Raw genomic sequence first — 16,136 nt, 5'->3', positions numbered from 1 at the left:
GTCTTAAAGGTTAATAATGATTAAGTTATTATATTCACGTCTTAAAGACTAATAATGATTTATTTATTATATTCACGTCTTAAAGACTAATAATTATTGATTCATTAAGACTAATAATGATCAATTTATTATATTCATGTCTTAAAGACTAATAATAATTCATTATATTCACGTCTAAAAGACTAATTATGAACATCATTCTTTTCCATATCCCAACGGGTGAAGATCTCTTGACACTTCTTACTCTAGAATAGATTTTCTCAACATCCCTGAATACCATATAACATTCATGACGTTAAACGTTCTCTTTCAGATGTTCAGCGACGTAACAGGGGTGAGCTTTATGCATAAGGGCTAGAAGAATCGTTTATTTATAGTTTGTTTTTATTTTTTTCGCTGTTCTACTTATAACTATCTTGCATTTTTTTTCCTTCAGAGTCCATCGGTAGTTACCCTGAAGGCAGATATATCCCTCCTCAGATGGCAGATGTTGTTCTTGATACTGTGACCAAGCTGGGCAGATATTTTACTTTTATTTACTTTAAGGGCTGTTTATCTGGTCTTATACAGCAGGGGAACCCTACTCTCTAGAGGACCTCCACAGTTATTCTATCATGTTCGGTCGAAAGCATTCAATATATCATAGGGGAACCCTACACTCTCTACAGGACTTCCACAGTAATTTTAATATGTTCGTTCGAAAGCATTCAATATTTCCTACCGCATATTGTTCGTTTATTGTTAAATCGTCACTACTGAAGCACTTGTGTCCTCTTGAAAGCTTTGATAACTTCAATCTTTCGGATATCTCGTGGGAGCTTATTGTATAGTCTCGGGGCATTCAATATTTCATATCGCATATTGCTCGTTTAGTGTTAAATCGTGACTACTGAAGCATTGCCAGAAAAAGAAAATCTTCAGTTTCCTCTTGAAAGCCTTGATAACTTCAATCTTTCGGATATCTCGTGGGAGTTTATTGTATAGTCTCGGGGCTACATATTTAGCTCGTTCGAAAGCATTCAATATTTCATACCGCATATTGCTCGTTTATTGTTGAATTGTCTCTATCGAAGCACTCACTGAAAAAGATAGTCTTCAGTTTCCTTTTGAAAGCTTTACTATTTTCAATCTTTCGGATGGCATGTGGGGGCTTATTGTATAGTGTCCGGGCCACATATTTAAAGGCTCTAGAGGAAGACTTTGCTTTTACAATTATTGAATATTTTCCTTATTTAAAGTAGCTGTGTATGGAACCAAATGATATAGAAAATTGTCAGTGAATATGATGAAAACAATGGGGTCTTCCAGCTATGCTATTTCAATTATTAAACGTTTTCATTCTGTGAAATATCTGCGAACAGACTCAGCTGAAATAAAATTGTCAGAAAATATCAGGGAAGGTTATGCATATTCCAGATATTCAGATTGGTTCACAAAAGTTCTCCTTTAAGAGGTATTTCTTATTTCAATTGTTGAATGCTTTCATCCTTTGAATTAGCTGTGTACAGGACCAACTACTATAATCATCATCATCATCTCCTATGCCTATTGATGCAAAGGGCCTCGGTTAGATTTCGCTAGTAAATACTATAAAATAGTCAGAAAATATCAGGGAAGCTAATTGGGTCTTTCAGATAATCAACAAAAACCTCCCCTTTAAGAAGTCTGTACTATTCCAATTATTGAATGTTTTCATCTTTAATTAAACAAGTCCTTTGAAGTAGCTATGCACAGGACCCATTAATATAAATTTTTCAGAAATTAGCATGGAAGTTAATTGGGTCTCTCCGTTATTCAAATTGTTTAGAAAATGTTTTACTTAAAGATTATTGAGAAGGAAATCCTGTTATTTTATGAAATTCTGCCAGCTTGGTCATAAGTGTCCATACGACGTCATTCTCTCAGAAACCTTGTGTTTTTTCTTTAAGAAATGGATTGTGGAAATATGAATAGGTCTATTGCTTTCTAAGGATTTGATATTTTCTTATTTATTATCATGATTAAATTCCAATTGAGGTTTCCACACATGTATAAGAATTCCATCAGTTCTTCAGAAGGAACCAAATTGTATCTACTTCCTCTTAAAATCTATAAAGATTCTTAAACCGAAATTAAGAAAAATTTCCACATTTCATTTGGTAAAATAGCTCCGCCCCTTTTTTAGTGTTTCTTACAGTCAGATAAAATCTCCTGCATTCCTAGTAAAGTAGAAATCTAGAGACATTGTAGATTGATTTACCGGAAAAGATAAAAATGCAAGTTTTTACCAACACGACATAAAAGTGAAAAATCTCCCGTATGCCTGCTTGGTGAACATTTCCAATTTCTGTTTCATTGTTCTCTATAAACGAACAGATACTTTGAAATCCAGAAATAAACGAAGATATCTGATACCTTTTCTGTACTCTTTTTTTAATGTGAAGTAATATATCCAATCACTGTTAAATATAGGAGGTTAGAACGCTCGTAATTTTTGTAATATATTTATTTTGATGATACGAATTTTGTTATAATATGGTGTCTGTTCTCAAAGACGTTATGGTAATTTTACATGCAAGACTTGTGGTTTAGGATAAGAATTTTCAAATAGCCTGATAACAAACTGATTGGTCAATGGTTGAATTAAGTGTTACATTCACCTAATATAATTCTTAATAAACAATACTTTGGGAAGAAAATTAGTTTATCAATATTGAGATGATTTCATGATAGCCTAATGATCATCATCATGATCATCATCATCTCCTCCTATGCCTATTGACGCAAAAAGCCTCAGTTGGATTTCATCATTCATCTGAATCTTGAGCTTTTAAATAAAAAATTCTCCATTTATTATCTCCTACTTCACGCTTCATAGTCCTCAATGTAAGCCTGGGTCTTCCAACTCTTCTGGTGCCTTGTGGACCCCAGTTGAAAGTTTGGTGAACTAATCTCTCTTGGGGAGTGCGAAGAGCATGTCCAAACCATCTCTATCTATCCCTCAACATGATCTCGTAGGTAATTGAAAATGAAGATGAGAGTTCTGAAGCCTGTTAAAATGTTTCTCATGGTTAAAATGGGCCTTCAATGACCAGAGAAGCTTTCTTACTTTTGACTAAGGACTTTGATGATCCGATAAAGTTTCTGATGATTGACTCAGGAATTTGATGATTACCTAACTTTTCTGATGAATGAATAAAAATATTAGATAATGCACTAAGTTCCTGAGGGTTGACAAGGTATTCAATTCTTTGCCAAGGCTTTGATGCATTATGTTAGAATTCAATGATACATCAAGATTTCTGATGATAGATTAATAACATTTGACCTTAGTCTAAGGTTTCTTATGGTCAATTCAGTATTTACACGATCTGCTACGACTTATTAAGGTTATCGATGATATAATATGTGAAAATAGGGTGAAAATGTCTGAAGGAGTCCTAGATTTATTTTATCATCATCATCCTTTACTAGTACACAGCAGAGCTAAGTCCTCAAACATGTCCTTCCACTTACGTCTGTTTACGGTCTTTCTGTGCCAGTCCACGTCCGCAAATGTTCATAGTTCGTCAACCTATCGTCTTCTCTTCCTTCCCCTGCTTCATTTACAATCTACAGGGATTTATTTATTCCTAATTTAATCAACCATATGCTGGGAAATTCTCTAACGTCTTTGAGAACACACTTCAAGATTCAATTTCAATTGACTAGGCTGTCTTCAAATAGAATATAAACTAACTATAGCATCTAATTCAATGTTATAACGACATATTGATTGATAGTTGCCATAAACTAAAATATGAACGAATGTTGAAATATAATTTGATGCATTTGAAGATGATTTAATAAATATGAACTTACCGGATCAACGAGGAAGCGAATATTACAATAATTGAAGGCGTTTCTATCATAAATATATATATGTTTGTGTATATATATCGGTGTGTATGTGTTTAATTTTTTTGATGTTGGATGTATGTTTTTACATATATGTTTAATTGTTATATAAATGGGATGTTAATTGCCAAATGTTTGGACAATCTTAGACATATTTGTTTTCTTTCTGTGTAAACTCTTCTGGGAAGAACTGAGATAACATGGACAGTTTTATGTATATATATATATATATATATATATATATATATATATATATATATATATATATGTATATATATATGTATGTATGTATATATATATGTGTATATATATATATATATATATATATATATATATATATATATATATATATATATATATAGATAGATAGATAGATAGATAGTTAATAGGCTTATAAACATAAATACATTAAAATATATTATATAATTCATTCTATATAGCAGTAAGACTTGTCCTATTTAGCATATATATTTTCCGAGAAAATCCTTGATAACTTCAAGCAGAAAGTATGGATTTTTATCTAAGAATAATTTTTCCCATGTGATATATATAAAAAAATATTCCAGTCAACAATATTCATCTGTATGATACGTCAGATATCATAATTGAAGAAAATAAGCTACAATATTCCGCTAAAATGAGGTTGTAAATACATTTTTTTTTTTAATTTTTCGGAAATCTTCGTAAAGAGAAGAAATTATCATTGTTTGATTTCGATCATATTTTGGTTTCCTTCTGCACAACAATTTACTTTATTTCTACATATCTGTTTCTATGATAAGGACCTTATGACACCAAAGAATATAATTGATTGTAAAAATATCACAATTTTGTTTTTTTGATTTTTCGGAATTTTTCCTAAAGAGAAGAAAATATTATTTTGGTTTACTGTGATTTCACTCTGCCCACCAATTTACTTCATTTCCACATATCTGTTTCTATGACAAGGGATTTACAATACCAAAGAATGTAATCACAAAATTCAGCGCTGAATTAATTTTCTACAGTTGGTTTAAAAGCTAAAGTGACCATGGAGGCACAAGGCAAAATTACATTTACATCAACAGCAAATGGTTTAAAAAACAAAACAAACTGCTTGAACTACATAAAGAATCATTAGAACAATTCGTTAATGATATATAAAACCAGTAAAGAATAATTTACTTGTCTTTTATAATTAAAATTGCTTTGAACAATTATTATTTTGCGTTTTCATATGCTTCATATGTATTCAAAGTAATGTGATTTAAATAATCCTTGAATAGAATTCTCAATGATAGATATAATCAAACATATATCAGTGAAACGAATTGACACATACTGTATTAGGTTTAGCATTATTAAAACTATAAAGGTCCCAGCAAGATTGCTGATTGCAGATCAAAGACGTCATGCGAGATTATGTTTTTAATTGAAGATGAATTAAAAACTTCAGATGTACATTTTTCATTATGTTTCTGGTACGATCCGTGAAATAAGAAATTTTGGAGCACACGTGGTAATCAACATCTTCATTATCTTCATTATGTTTCTTTCTGACATTCAGTGCCATTGTCTAGTTTTACCTACGATTGGACCTCACATCATCTCCATACAATACCCGATTGTATTTGTGCGGATAATTCTCTCGTAAAAGTGCAAGCTATTGTATCATCTACCACTCTTGTATTATGTCAGACTATTGCAGCATCTAAATTACAAGACCTGTAAAGTATATGAACCATCCACGAACTTAACATTGCTTTTACAAGCTGCTTTAATCACGAACTTAACATTGCTTTTACAAGTTGCTTTAATCACGAACTTACATTGCTTTTACAAACTGCTTTAATCACGAACTTAACATTGCTTTTACAAGTTGCTTTAATCACGAACTTACATTGCTTTTACAAGCTGCTTTAATCACGAACTTAACATTTGCTTTTACAAGCTGCTTCAATCACGAACTTAACATTGCTTTTACAAGCTGCTTTAATCACGAACTTAACATTTGCTTTTACAAGCTGCTTCAATCACGAACTTAACATTGCTTTTACAAGCTGCTTGTATTCCTATGAAAATACATTTTTCCCTTAAAATGGTTTCCATAAGCCCTCACATGATAAACTGTTCAATACCCAATTCAAAGTCACGCTTTTCCAACCCAATAATATACAGTTTTTAAGTTCTGTACCTAAATATACGATCATTTTTCTTCTTTACAGAGATCCTGGTCTCTTAGGAAAGGTTCAGTATCCACACTTACCTGTACACACAATTATTTCATTCTATTCGAAATACATAATTCTTTTTTTTTGACAATTTGATATGATTCAAGTTTGTACACTGATCTCTCTTTCAGTTCTTTAAAAAAAAAAAATCTTTGCATATTATAAGCTTATGTTTTTTTGCCTCTTCGAAACTGTCATCATTTGATATCTTCAATAGATAAATAATAAGGAGACGTTTGTTTCATATATATCCAAAATAATAGCTATTGATAATTTATTTCAATTTAGTGGATTTCTATGTCAGAACCAAATATCATTCATAATCTTGAATATCATCATCTCCTACTACGCCTATTGACGCTAAAGGCCTCAATTTGACGCAAAAGGCCTCAATTGACGCAAAGGACCTCAATTTGACGCAAAGGGCCTCAATTTGACGCAAAGGGCCTCAATGTTAGAGTCAGATGTCATTTGAAAGTCATTACAATTTAAGAGGTCCTTTCTTGGAAACAAATTAGTTAGCACTCAAAGGTAATTCAAGATTAAATTTCTGTGGCCACGTTTGAACAGGGCAGTCGTGCCCGCTCTAGTATCATTAACATATCATTATATATTTACGCGTTAGCAGAATATTCTTAAAACCTACAAGAGTATACGTTTCCCTTTTTTATATATTTTGTATATTTCATATTTTATATATTTTATATATTTTATATATTTTTATATATTTTCTTTGCTTGATCTCTTAGAAGCTTCTTTTATAACCATTCATCCAATTTATAGTTTCCAGAAATTCTATGTCGTATAACAAAGTCTTTCTCAATCAAGATCACAACACTTAATTTCTTTTACCAATTCGTAGACTTTAAGATTCTCGATAGAGTTATTCTCATCTCTTCTTAAGTTGTCACCAGAAACACTGTTCTTCGTTTTACAATCATAATTCCGTCTTATCTAAGGCGAGCTTCTGGTTTTGAGATAAGTTTGTAATTCCACTGTCCCCTCCACTAGAAAATCGTCCATAATTTTCAAATTAGATTCTGAAAAAAGAATATAAGAAACAGTTGATATAAAATCCGTACGAGAGACAAGTATATTGTGTTCTATTTTATTATTTCAAGCCATGACCTGGCGCAGTCATGTGTTTAAGGGGGGATTTTGTCTTGCAGAATTTATGAGGTAATTTCAGCCATATTTTATTTCTTTTCGAAATTCTGGTCACTTGTATTTATGTTTGGTAATTGTGGAGTTAATTTTTTTTTATTTTCCCTTGAGTCAAATGACAGGTAGGTTGATATATGCAAGAAATCAAATTTGAAATAAATTTTCAAAGCGAATATTGAAATAAGTGACATGTTAGTACAAAACTATTTTTAATTCATGTTTTTTAGTTTTATCACACACAAAATTAAGTCAAATGACGAGTAGGTTGTTATATCCAAAAGATAAGATTTGAAATAAATTTTTAAAGCAAAGATTGAAATAAGTGACTTATTAGCACAAATATACCTTTGATTTCTTTTCATAAATGAGAGAAATAATCTTTTCATTGCGTCGTGAAACATCTGAAATAATTTATATTTTTTCAATTTTTTTTGGTTTTATAATACATGAAAGAAATAATGTTTCCATTGCATCGTAAAACATCTGAAATACTTTTATTTTTATTTTTTGTTTTGTTTTATCATACATGAAAGAAATAATCTTTCTATTGCGTAGTAAAACTTCCGAAATACTTTTTATTTTTCATTTTTATTTCATTTGATTATACACGAAAGAAATAAACTTTTCATTGCGTCGTAAAACGTCTGAAATACGTTTTTTCCTTTTTTTTTTTATCAAACATCAAAGAAATAATTTTTCCATTGCATCGCAAAACATCTGACAAAGTTTTGGGAGTTTGCTTAGCAACTTAAAACCGGTACCACTAGATAAAATTATATCATATCTATAAAAATATAATTGAATGGCACCTCCATTTTTTTTTTCGAAGTCATTTAATGCACCTAAGTAGCAGTTCCTCGCCACTCTTCTGCCCTTTTATCTGAAGGTCACATCTCTAGCTATTTGCAGAACACTTTTCTAGATGACCACGACAAGCATGACACTTCAATTAAAAAAAAAAGATGAGATTATTCTGTAGCTTTTACTTCCCATAGAATGATTGCATGGACGCCAATACGGTTCCTCTTTAAAAGTAAGGACTGTTTCCATAACATGCTTGAGCAAATGGAGTTTACAGAAACTGAAAGCATATTTTTTTTTCTACTATTTCTCTGGTTTCTTTCTCATTGGCCCCAAGCTAAATGGCACTCTCTGATCTGGCATCAAATATAGCTTCTGTACTTAAAACAGCATCTGGAGAATGTATCATACGTTTATTCATTCACGAAATGATTGCTTTGCTTTGTTTCCTTTTTTTTGTGTAAATTTTTTACCTTTCTCTGTTACATTTTCTAAGTGAATTAAGTTAAACTTACGAGTAATTATAGTTGAAATTAAAACTTTTCTTGACAAATCAGTAAAGTAAACAAATAGTTATTCATCAGTTGAAATGATTATTATTCATTGTTAAATCTTCCAAGAAAGTATTGTATATGTATAAACATTGGCAGGAACGTCTTAGTGGACAAGAAAGTTAATAAAACCCCCTTTCTTTGAATAAAGGAAAACGTATTGTACAGGGTACATGAAAACACCATATGAGGGAATAGAAGTAACATTAATTTAATCAAACGTGATCTATTGGTTAATTATTCTCTGAGCTTGGGCCTCTCATAACGAACTACCCTTAGCCATATCTGGATTACAACTAACCCTCTGAAATAGCAAATCACTCTGATTCCAAACATACACCCGCCAACTAGGGTGATTTAGGCATCGACTACAGAAAGACTAATTCTCTCGAATGATGACCCCCTACAGGTGACCTACTCCCTCGAGCAGATATGTGGAGGGACGTCTTTGTTCCCGACTTCTGATAAGACAGAAAATATGATTATGAACCTGCTTCTGCCCCTGTGTCTGAGAGTTGGCTGCGGGCGCAAAGGTACGTATATGCTACCTTGGCTCTTCGTAGTAATTTTGCTTTTTATTATTATTATTATTATTATTATTATTATTATTATTATTATTATTATTATTATTATTATTATTATTATTGTTATTTATTTATTTATTTTAATGTTGTTATTGTTCTTGCAATATTTTATCTTATTGTTAATTACTTCTCTTGTAGTTTATTCCCTTATTTCCTTTCCTCACTGGGCTATTTTCCCTGTTGGAGCCCTTGGGCTTATAGCATACTGCTTTTCCAACTAGGGTTGTAGCCTAGCAAGGACTACTACTACTACTACTACTACTACTACTTCTAATATCTAATTCTTCCTCAGACGCCCCTCGAATGCGACAAGCAGACATAAGCTTTACTCTGACGGTTATCCTGCACGCCATGAACCCTCCTCTGGCCAAAATCGCTCCCCTACACGGACCCCAGGCCAGGACAGTTCCAGCCTCAGACCCCAGATCTCAGTCTTGGACCCAGCAGCAGCTCGATCTCAAAACGTTGCCGAAAGTCAAGCCTACTATTCTCAAGATTGCCTTTCTAGGTGAGATCCCGTGCTCTAGTGCAGTGGTTCCCAACCTTTTTTCTGTCATTTCCCCCCTGCACCCAGTTCAACCATCCATATTTCCCCCTTCATGCCCCGCCCAGCCCTCATGCCCACTCGCCTCCCTCAGAAATGGATATGACATTCCAATTCTCCCTTTGAATATCATGTCTGTGAGAACTGATTTGATCATATCACAATTGAATCGGTAACAACAAATTGCCGCACGTACTAAGAGGACATTTTCCGCTTGTTTTAGTTAGTAGGTAGTGTAATTATTTCCCCCCTGGAAGCTTCAAATTTCCCCCAAGGGGAAAATTTCCCCCAGGTTGGGAACCACTGCTCTAGTGCGTCTGATGCTCTAGATAGTAATTTCGCTAATTTTTATTTTTCTAGATTATGCCTATAGATTTATATCTTTGCATTTTCTTTTTTACTGTTTTTATGGAATAATGACCTTTTTGATTTTTTTTGTTAGGTAAATAGATAATTTTGACCCTTTCTCAATATGCATATTTTTTATGGTTATAAATGTATATGTCTACATTTTTTTTTTTAATTTTCTGTGATAATATCTTTTTGGATTTTTTTTTTAAGTTATAGATCATTTTGAACTTTCTCAATGTGCATATTTTCTATGCTTTGAGAGGTATATATCTACATATTTCCTTTTTTATGTAATAATGATCTTTTACATTTTTGATTAGGTAAGTAGATCGTTGTGAACCTTTCTCAATATACATATTTTTTTTTTAACTTCAGCTAAATTTTGAAATTTAGTATTTTGAAAAATTTTCTGAACCCGTAATACAAGCTTCAAGTTGAATAAATTTTACATATCTATTACAATAGATTTTCCTTATCTAAATGCCTGATAAATCATCATCATCATCATCATCTCCTCCTACGCCTATTGACGCAAAGGGCCTCAGTTAGATTTCGCCAGTCGTCTCTATCTTTTAAATCGTTACTTCTCCATTCATCATCTCATACTTCACGCTTCATAGTCCTCAGCCACGTAGGCCTAGGTCTTCCAACTCTTCTTTGAAAAATTCACCACAACTGAAATTTTTTCTTTTTTTGAATCAGGCTTAAAAGTGATGATGGTGTGTTTTGAGAAACACCTCTCTCAGGATTGGCACCGAGTCCTACATTGCCTTCGGGATATGGACGCCCGAGGAGAGGGCGGCATTGCCATGTGGGACTTCTTGGATTTCGTAGTATCCTACAGGACTCCACTTTTCATCCTTATGAGACCTTTCATCCTAACTAAAGTAAGGATCTTTGTATATTTATTTTTATTCTGTTCTGATTGTAAAGGATAGTTAGGGTGTAATTCTAATCCATATCTTCAATGAAAAACCCCTTTTTGAACGTGAGAAAATTTTCATGTTTTAAATTTCGTAGTATACTATAGGACTCCAATTTTCATCCTTATGATACCTTTCATCCTAACTAAAGTAAGGATCTTTGTATATTTATTTTCATTCTGTTATGATTGTAAAGGATTTAGAGGGCGTAAGTTTAATCCGTATCTTCAATGAAAAACTCCTTTTTGAACATGTCAAAATTTCGTTTTAGTTTTTTGCCTTAGAATATTTCAAGGAGGGATTTTCCATGTAACTATTGGATCTATGTACATTTACTTTTATCTATTATAATTGTAAAAGGTATTAAATTTTTAAGTGTAACACGTATTTTTCCATGAAAAACTCATTAGGGCCAGTCTCATGAAAAATATCAAAATTTTCATGTTTACAACTTTGTCTTAGAATATTTCAAGGAGACACTTCTAAACCAAATGAAAACCTTAATTAAATAACCCTAAGAGACCATTCTCCATATTTTATTCTACATTTCCCTTCATTCATATCCACAAGTTTAACCAGTATTTTCAATGAAAAACTCCTTATGGCCAACCTCATAGAAAATATAAAACTTTCATGTTTACAATTTTGCCTTAGAATGTTGCAATAGGACATTTCTAAACCATATGAATATTGAAATAACGGTATTAGACCATTCTTCACATTTTATTCCACGTTTCCCTTATTCATATCCACAAATTTAACCAGTATTTTCCATGAAAAAACTCCTTTAGGCCCGACCTTATAGAAAATATAAACATTTTCATATTTAAATTTTTGCCTTAGAATGTTGCAATAGGACATTTCTAATCCAAATAAAAAATTGAAACAGAGCTTCGAGACCGTTCTCCACATTTTAATCCACATTTCTCTCGTTCATATCCCTAAGTTTAATCCGTATTTTCAATGAGACTCCCTAGGGCCGACCTCATGGAAAATATAAAACTTTCATGTTTATAATTTTGACTTACAATGTTGCAAGAGGACATTTCTAAACCAAATGAATGTTGAAATAATGCTATTAGACCATTCTTCACATTTCATTCCACGTTTCCCTCTTTTATATCCACAAGTTTAATCCGTATTTTCCATGAAAAACTCCTTAGGGTCGACTTCATGGAAAATATCAAAATTTTCATGTTTACATTTTTGCCTTAGAATATTGCAATAAGAAATTTTTAATCCAAATGAAAAGTTTAAATAACGTTACGAGACCATTCTCCACATTTTCTGTCCATTTTTCCCTCGCTCAAATCCAGCTATACCAAGAGACGACGGATGAAGGCAGCGAACAATACCAGCTGATCATCAGAGATCGCGTCCACGGATGGTCTCTTCCACCTGCTAAGTGTCGAGGGTCTCTGCTACTCGATCTTGCCCATCAAGTCAAACAACTGAAGGAGGAAGTAGTTTCTGCTAAAAAGTCAGGTGATTTACTAAATCACTTAAGCCTACTACGTTCTCCAATCCCCTTTTCCCTTCATCGCAATCCTTTTTTCTTATTATTGGTCTTTCTTAATATGAAATTAAGATTCTAAGAATAAATATGTTATATTGATATCAACGTAAAATACTACTTTTAATAGTCCACTTTTCATAATTGTTATAACATAATCTTAACATGTATGAAATTAACATTACCAGGATCATTGTTACATGGATATTAACGTAAAACATCTCTTTTTTTAGAAGTTCACTGATTATAATTGTTGTAACGTTTGTTTGATCAAATTTACCAATTAACATAATCTTAACAGGTGTGAAATTAACAGTCTCAGAATCAGTATATGAAATGGATATCAATATAAAATACCCGTTTTAGAAGTCAATTTATCATAATTGTTATAAAAGTAGTTTAATCAAATTTACCAGTTAACATAATCTTAACCGGTGTGAAATTAATATTTTCAGCATCAGTATATGAAATGGATATCAATATAAAATACCCGTTTTAAAAGTCAATTGATCATAATTGTTATAACGTTAGTTTAATCAAATTTACCAATTAACATAATCTTAACAGGTGTGAAATTAAGAGGAGTCTCAGAATCAGTATATGAAATGGATATCAATATAAAATACCCGTTTTAGAAGTCAATTAATCATAATTGTTATAAAAGTAGTTTAATTAAATTTACCAACTAACATAATCTTAACCGGTGTGAAATTAATATTCTCAGAATCAATATATTTTATTGATATTAATGTAAAATCCTCCTTTTAGAAGTCCACTGATCATAAATGTTATAACAGTAGTTAAATCAAATCTACCACTAACACATTCTTAACAGGTATGAAATTAACATTGTACGAGCATGTGTGATACACGTGCGGTAGTTATATTTTTTTATTTATTTATTACTATCCAAGCTACAACCCTAGTTGGAAAAGCAAGATGCTATAAGCCCAGGGGCCCCAACAGGGAAAAATAGCCCAGTGAGGAAAGGAAATAAGGAAATAAATAAATGAAGAGAACAAATTAACAATAAATCATTCTAAAATAAGTAACAACGTCAAAACAGACATGTCACATATAAACTATTAACAACATCAAAAACAAATATCAATGTAAAATACCCCTTATAGAAGTCAATTGATCATAATTGTTATAACAGTAGTTTAATCAGATCGACCTTTACCATCATCTCAACAGGGGACATGGACGTCAGGCCATCAGCCTTGGAGATCCAGAGCGAAGTGTCCCAAGTCAGCAGACGCCCCAGGCTGTCCTACGCAGGCCCCCCCTCGGAATGCCAACCTCGACACATGACATCTCCTCCCTTGAGATCGAAAGGTGAGATCGAGTGAACGCTTTGTTTTCGCTTCCTGTCATAGTGAGACTTGTTTGCGTTCACTTGCGTGTGGGCGTGTGCGTGTGTGCGCGCGAATGTTTGTCACTGCACTGCACCTGTATGAAAGGAGACTTCTTCGCGTGTGATCTTTTGTGGTTTTCGTCTTCTTTGTCCTTTGTTTTCATGTTTGATGCACTTGTTGTTTTCTTTCTTTGTTTTATTATTATTTATGTATTTTTTCAAGTACCAGGTATTGATACATTTACTGGATTCTGATACACACAATGTTCATGCTTATTGGATTCTGATAAACACAATGTTTATGTTTATTGGATTCTGATATACACACTGTTCATTTTTATTGGATTCTGATACACACAATGCTCATTTTTATTGGATTCTGATACACACAATGTTCATGCTTATTGGATTCTGATACACACAATGTTCATGCTTATTGGATTCTGATACACACAATGTTCATGTTTATTGGATTCTGATACACACAATGTTCATGTTTATTGGATTCTGATATACACACTGTTCATTTTTATTGGATTCTGATACACACAATGCTCATTTTTATTGGATTCTGATACACACAATGTTCATGCTTATTGGATTCTGATACACACAATGTTCATGCTTATTGGATTCTGATACACACAATGTTCATGTTTATTGGATTCTGATACACACAATGTTTATTTTTATTGGATTCTGATACACACAATGTTCATGTTTACTGGATTCGGATACACACAATGTTCATGTTTATTGGATTCTAATACATACAATGTTCATGTTTATTGGATTCTGATACACACAATGTTAATTTTTACTGGATTCTGATACACACAATATTCATTTTTATTGGATTCTGATACACACAATGTTCATTTTTACTGGATTCTGATACATGCAATATTCATATCAGTAAATCTATCATATTATACACGTCAAACCTTTATAGATATTCTGTTTCAAATTCTATGATCTTTAAGAGAAGAAAATGCTAAACTTTTAGTTGAAGTTTTTAGTAAATTGTTACATTTGGTTCAAGTTTTTAGTAAAATGTTACTTTTGGTTTAAGTTTTTAGTTAATTGTTACATTTGGTTTGGGATTTCAGTAAATTGTTATATTTGGTTCAAGATTTTAGTAAAATGTTACTTTTGGTTTAGGTTTTTAGTTAATTGTTACATTTGGTTCAAGTTTTTAATAAAATGTTACTTTTGATTCAAGTTTTTAACGTTACTTTTGGTTTATGTTTTTTAAAATAAATTTACTTTTGGTTAAAGTTTTAAACGTTACCTGTGGTTTAAATTTTCAGTAAAATTTTAATTTTTGTTTAAGTTCTAGTTAAAGTTTTAATGTTACTTTTGGCTTAAATTTTCAGTAAAACTTTACTTTTAGTTTAAATCTTTAGTAAAATATCACTTTTGGTTCAAGTTTTTAATATTACTTTTGGTTTAGATTTAAAAAAGGTTACTTTTAGTTATTTTTTAATATTACTTTTGGTTTAGATTTTCAGAAAAAAGTTACTTTTGGTTTAAATTTTCAGAAAATGTTACTTTTGGTTTAAATTTTCAGAAAAGAATTTTACTTTTATTTTAAATCTTTAGTTAAATGTTACTTTTGGTTCAAGTTTTTAATGTTACTTTTGGTTTAAATTTTCAGTAAAATGTTACTTTTGGTTTAAGTTTTTAACAAAATGTTACTTTTGGCTTACGTTTTTAGCAAAATTTTACTTTTGGTTTAAATCTTAAGTAAATTCATACTTTTGGTTTAATTGCACACTCAAAGATATCCTAATTATCAGTTAGAGTGGTGATTTTATATCGACATATTTTAGGTCATAGAATTATGAAAATTTCTTTTCTCATTAATCTAGTAAAATGGCAGAATCTCAACTAAAACTCAATTGAATAAATAAATGCATATAAAAGAGTTCAATTTAATGCCATAATAAGGGAATTTACATATTAAAAAGACAATTCACATTTCTGAGGGAATATAGTTTTTTGGTTGATGGCTAAGTTAAAGTTAAAAGATTTTAAAATGATTTTTGATGTGCTCAGAGCTGTTATGGGGGTGTTCTTGCAGAGAATGATTTAATTGTAAATTGAAATACTCCGTTTACAAATAGTTTCTCGTCTATAAACATACAATGTAATACTTACACACATACACACACATACATACGCACACACACATCTATATATATATATATATATATATATATATATATATATATACATATATATATATATAAATATATATAT

The 16,136-nt window shown here is 31.5% G+C and overlaps 1 protein-coding gene across 1 annotated transcript in view; it reads left to right on the top strand.

Annotated features, from left to right (window-relative positions):
- unc80 (unc80, NALCN channel complex subunit) overlaps nucleotides 1–16,136 on the top strand; it is a 198,815-nt gene that overhangs the window by 150,130 nt on the left and 32,549 nt on the right. Inside the window, 6 exon segments of the mRNA XM_068348348.1 lie at nucleotides 314–334; nucleotides 9,012–9,135; nucleotides 9,479–9,694; nucleotides 10,784–10,968; nucleotides 12,321–12,489; nucleotides 13,715–13,855. Coding sequence (XP_068204449.1) covers nucleotides 314–334; nucleotides 9,012–9,135; nucleotides 9,479–9,694; nucleotides 10,784–10,968; nucleotides 12,321–12,489; nucleotides 13,715–13,855 — 856 coding nt within the window.

The sequence above is a fragment of the Palaemon carinicauda genome, chromosome 24 (assembly GCF_036898095.1).
Source record: "Palaemon carinicauda isolate YSFRI2023 chromosome 24, ASM3689809v2, whole genome shotgun sequence".
NCBI lineage: Eukaryota > Metazoa > Arthropoda > Malacostraca > Decapoda > Palaemonidae > Palaemon > Palaemon carinicauda.
Note: the sequence above shows the minus strand (reverse complement) of the source record. Positions and strands in the feature narration are given on the sequence as shown.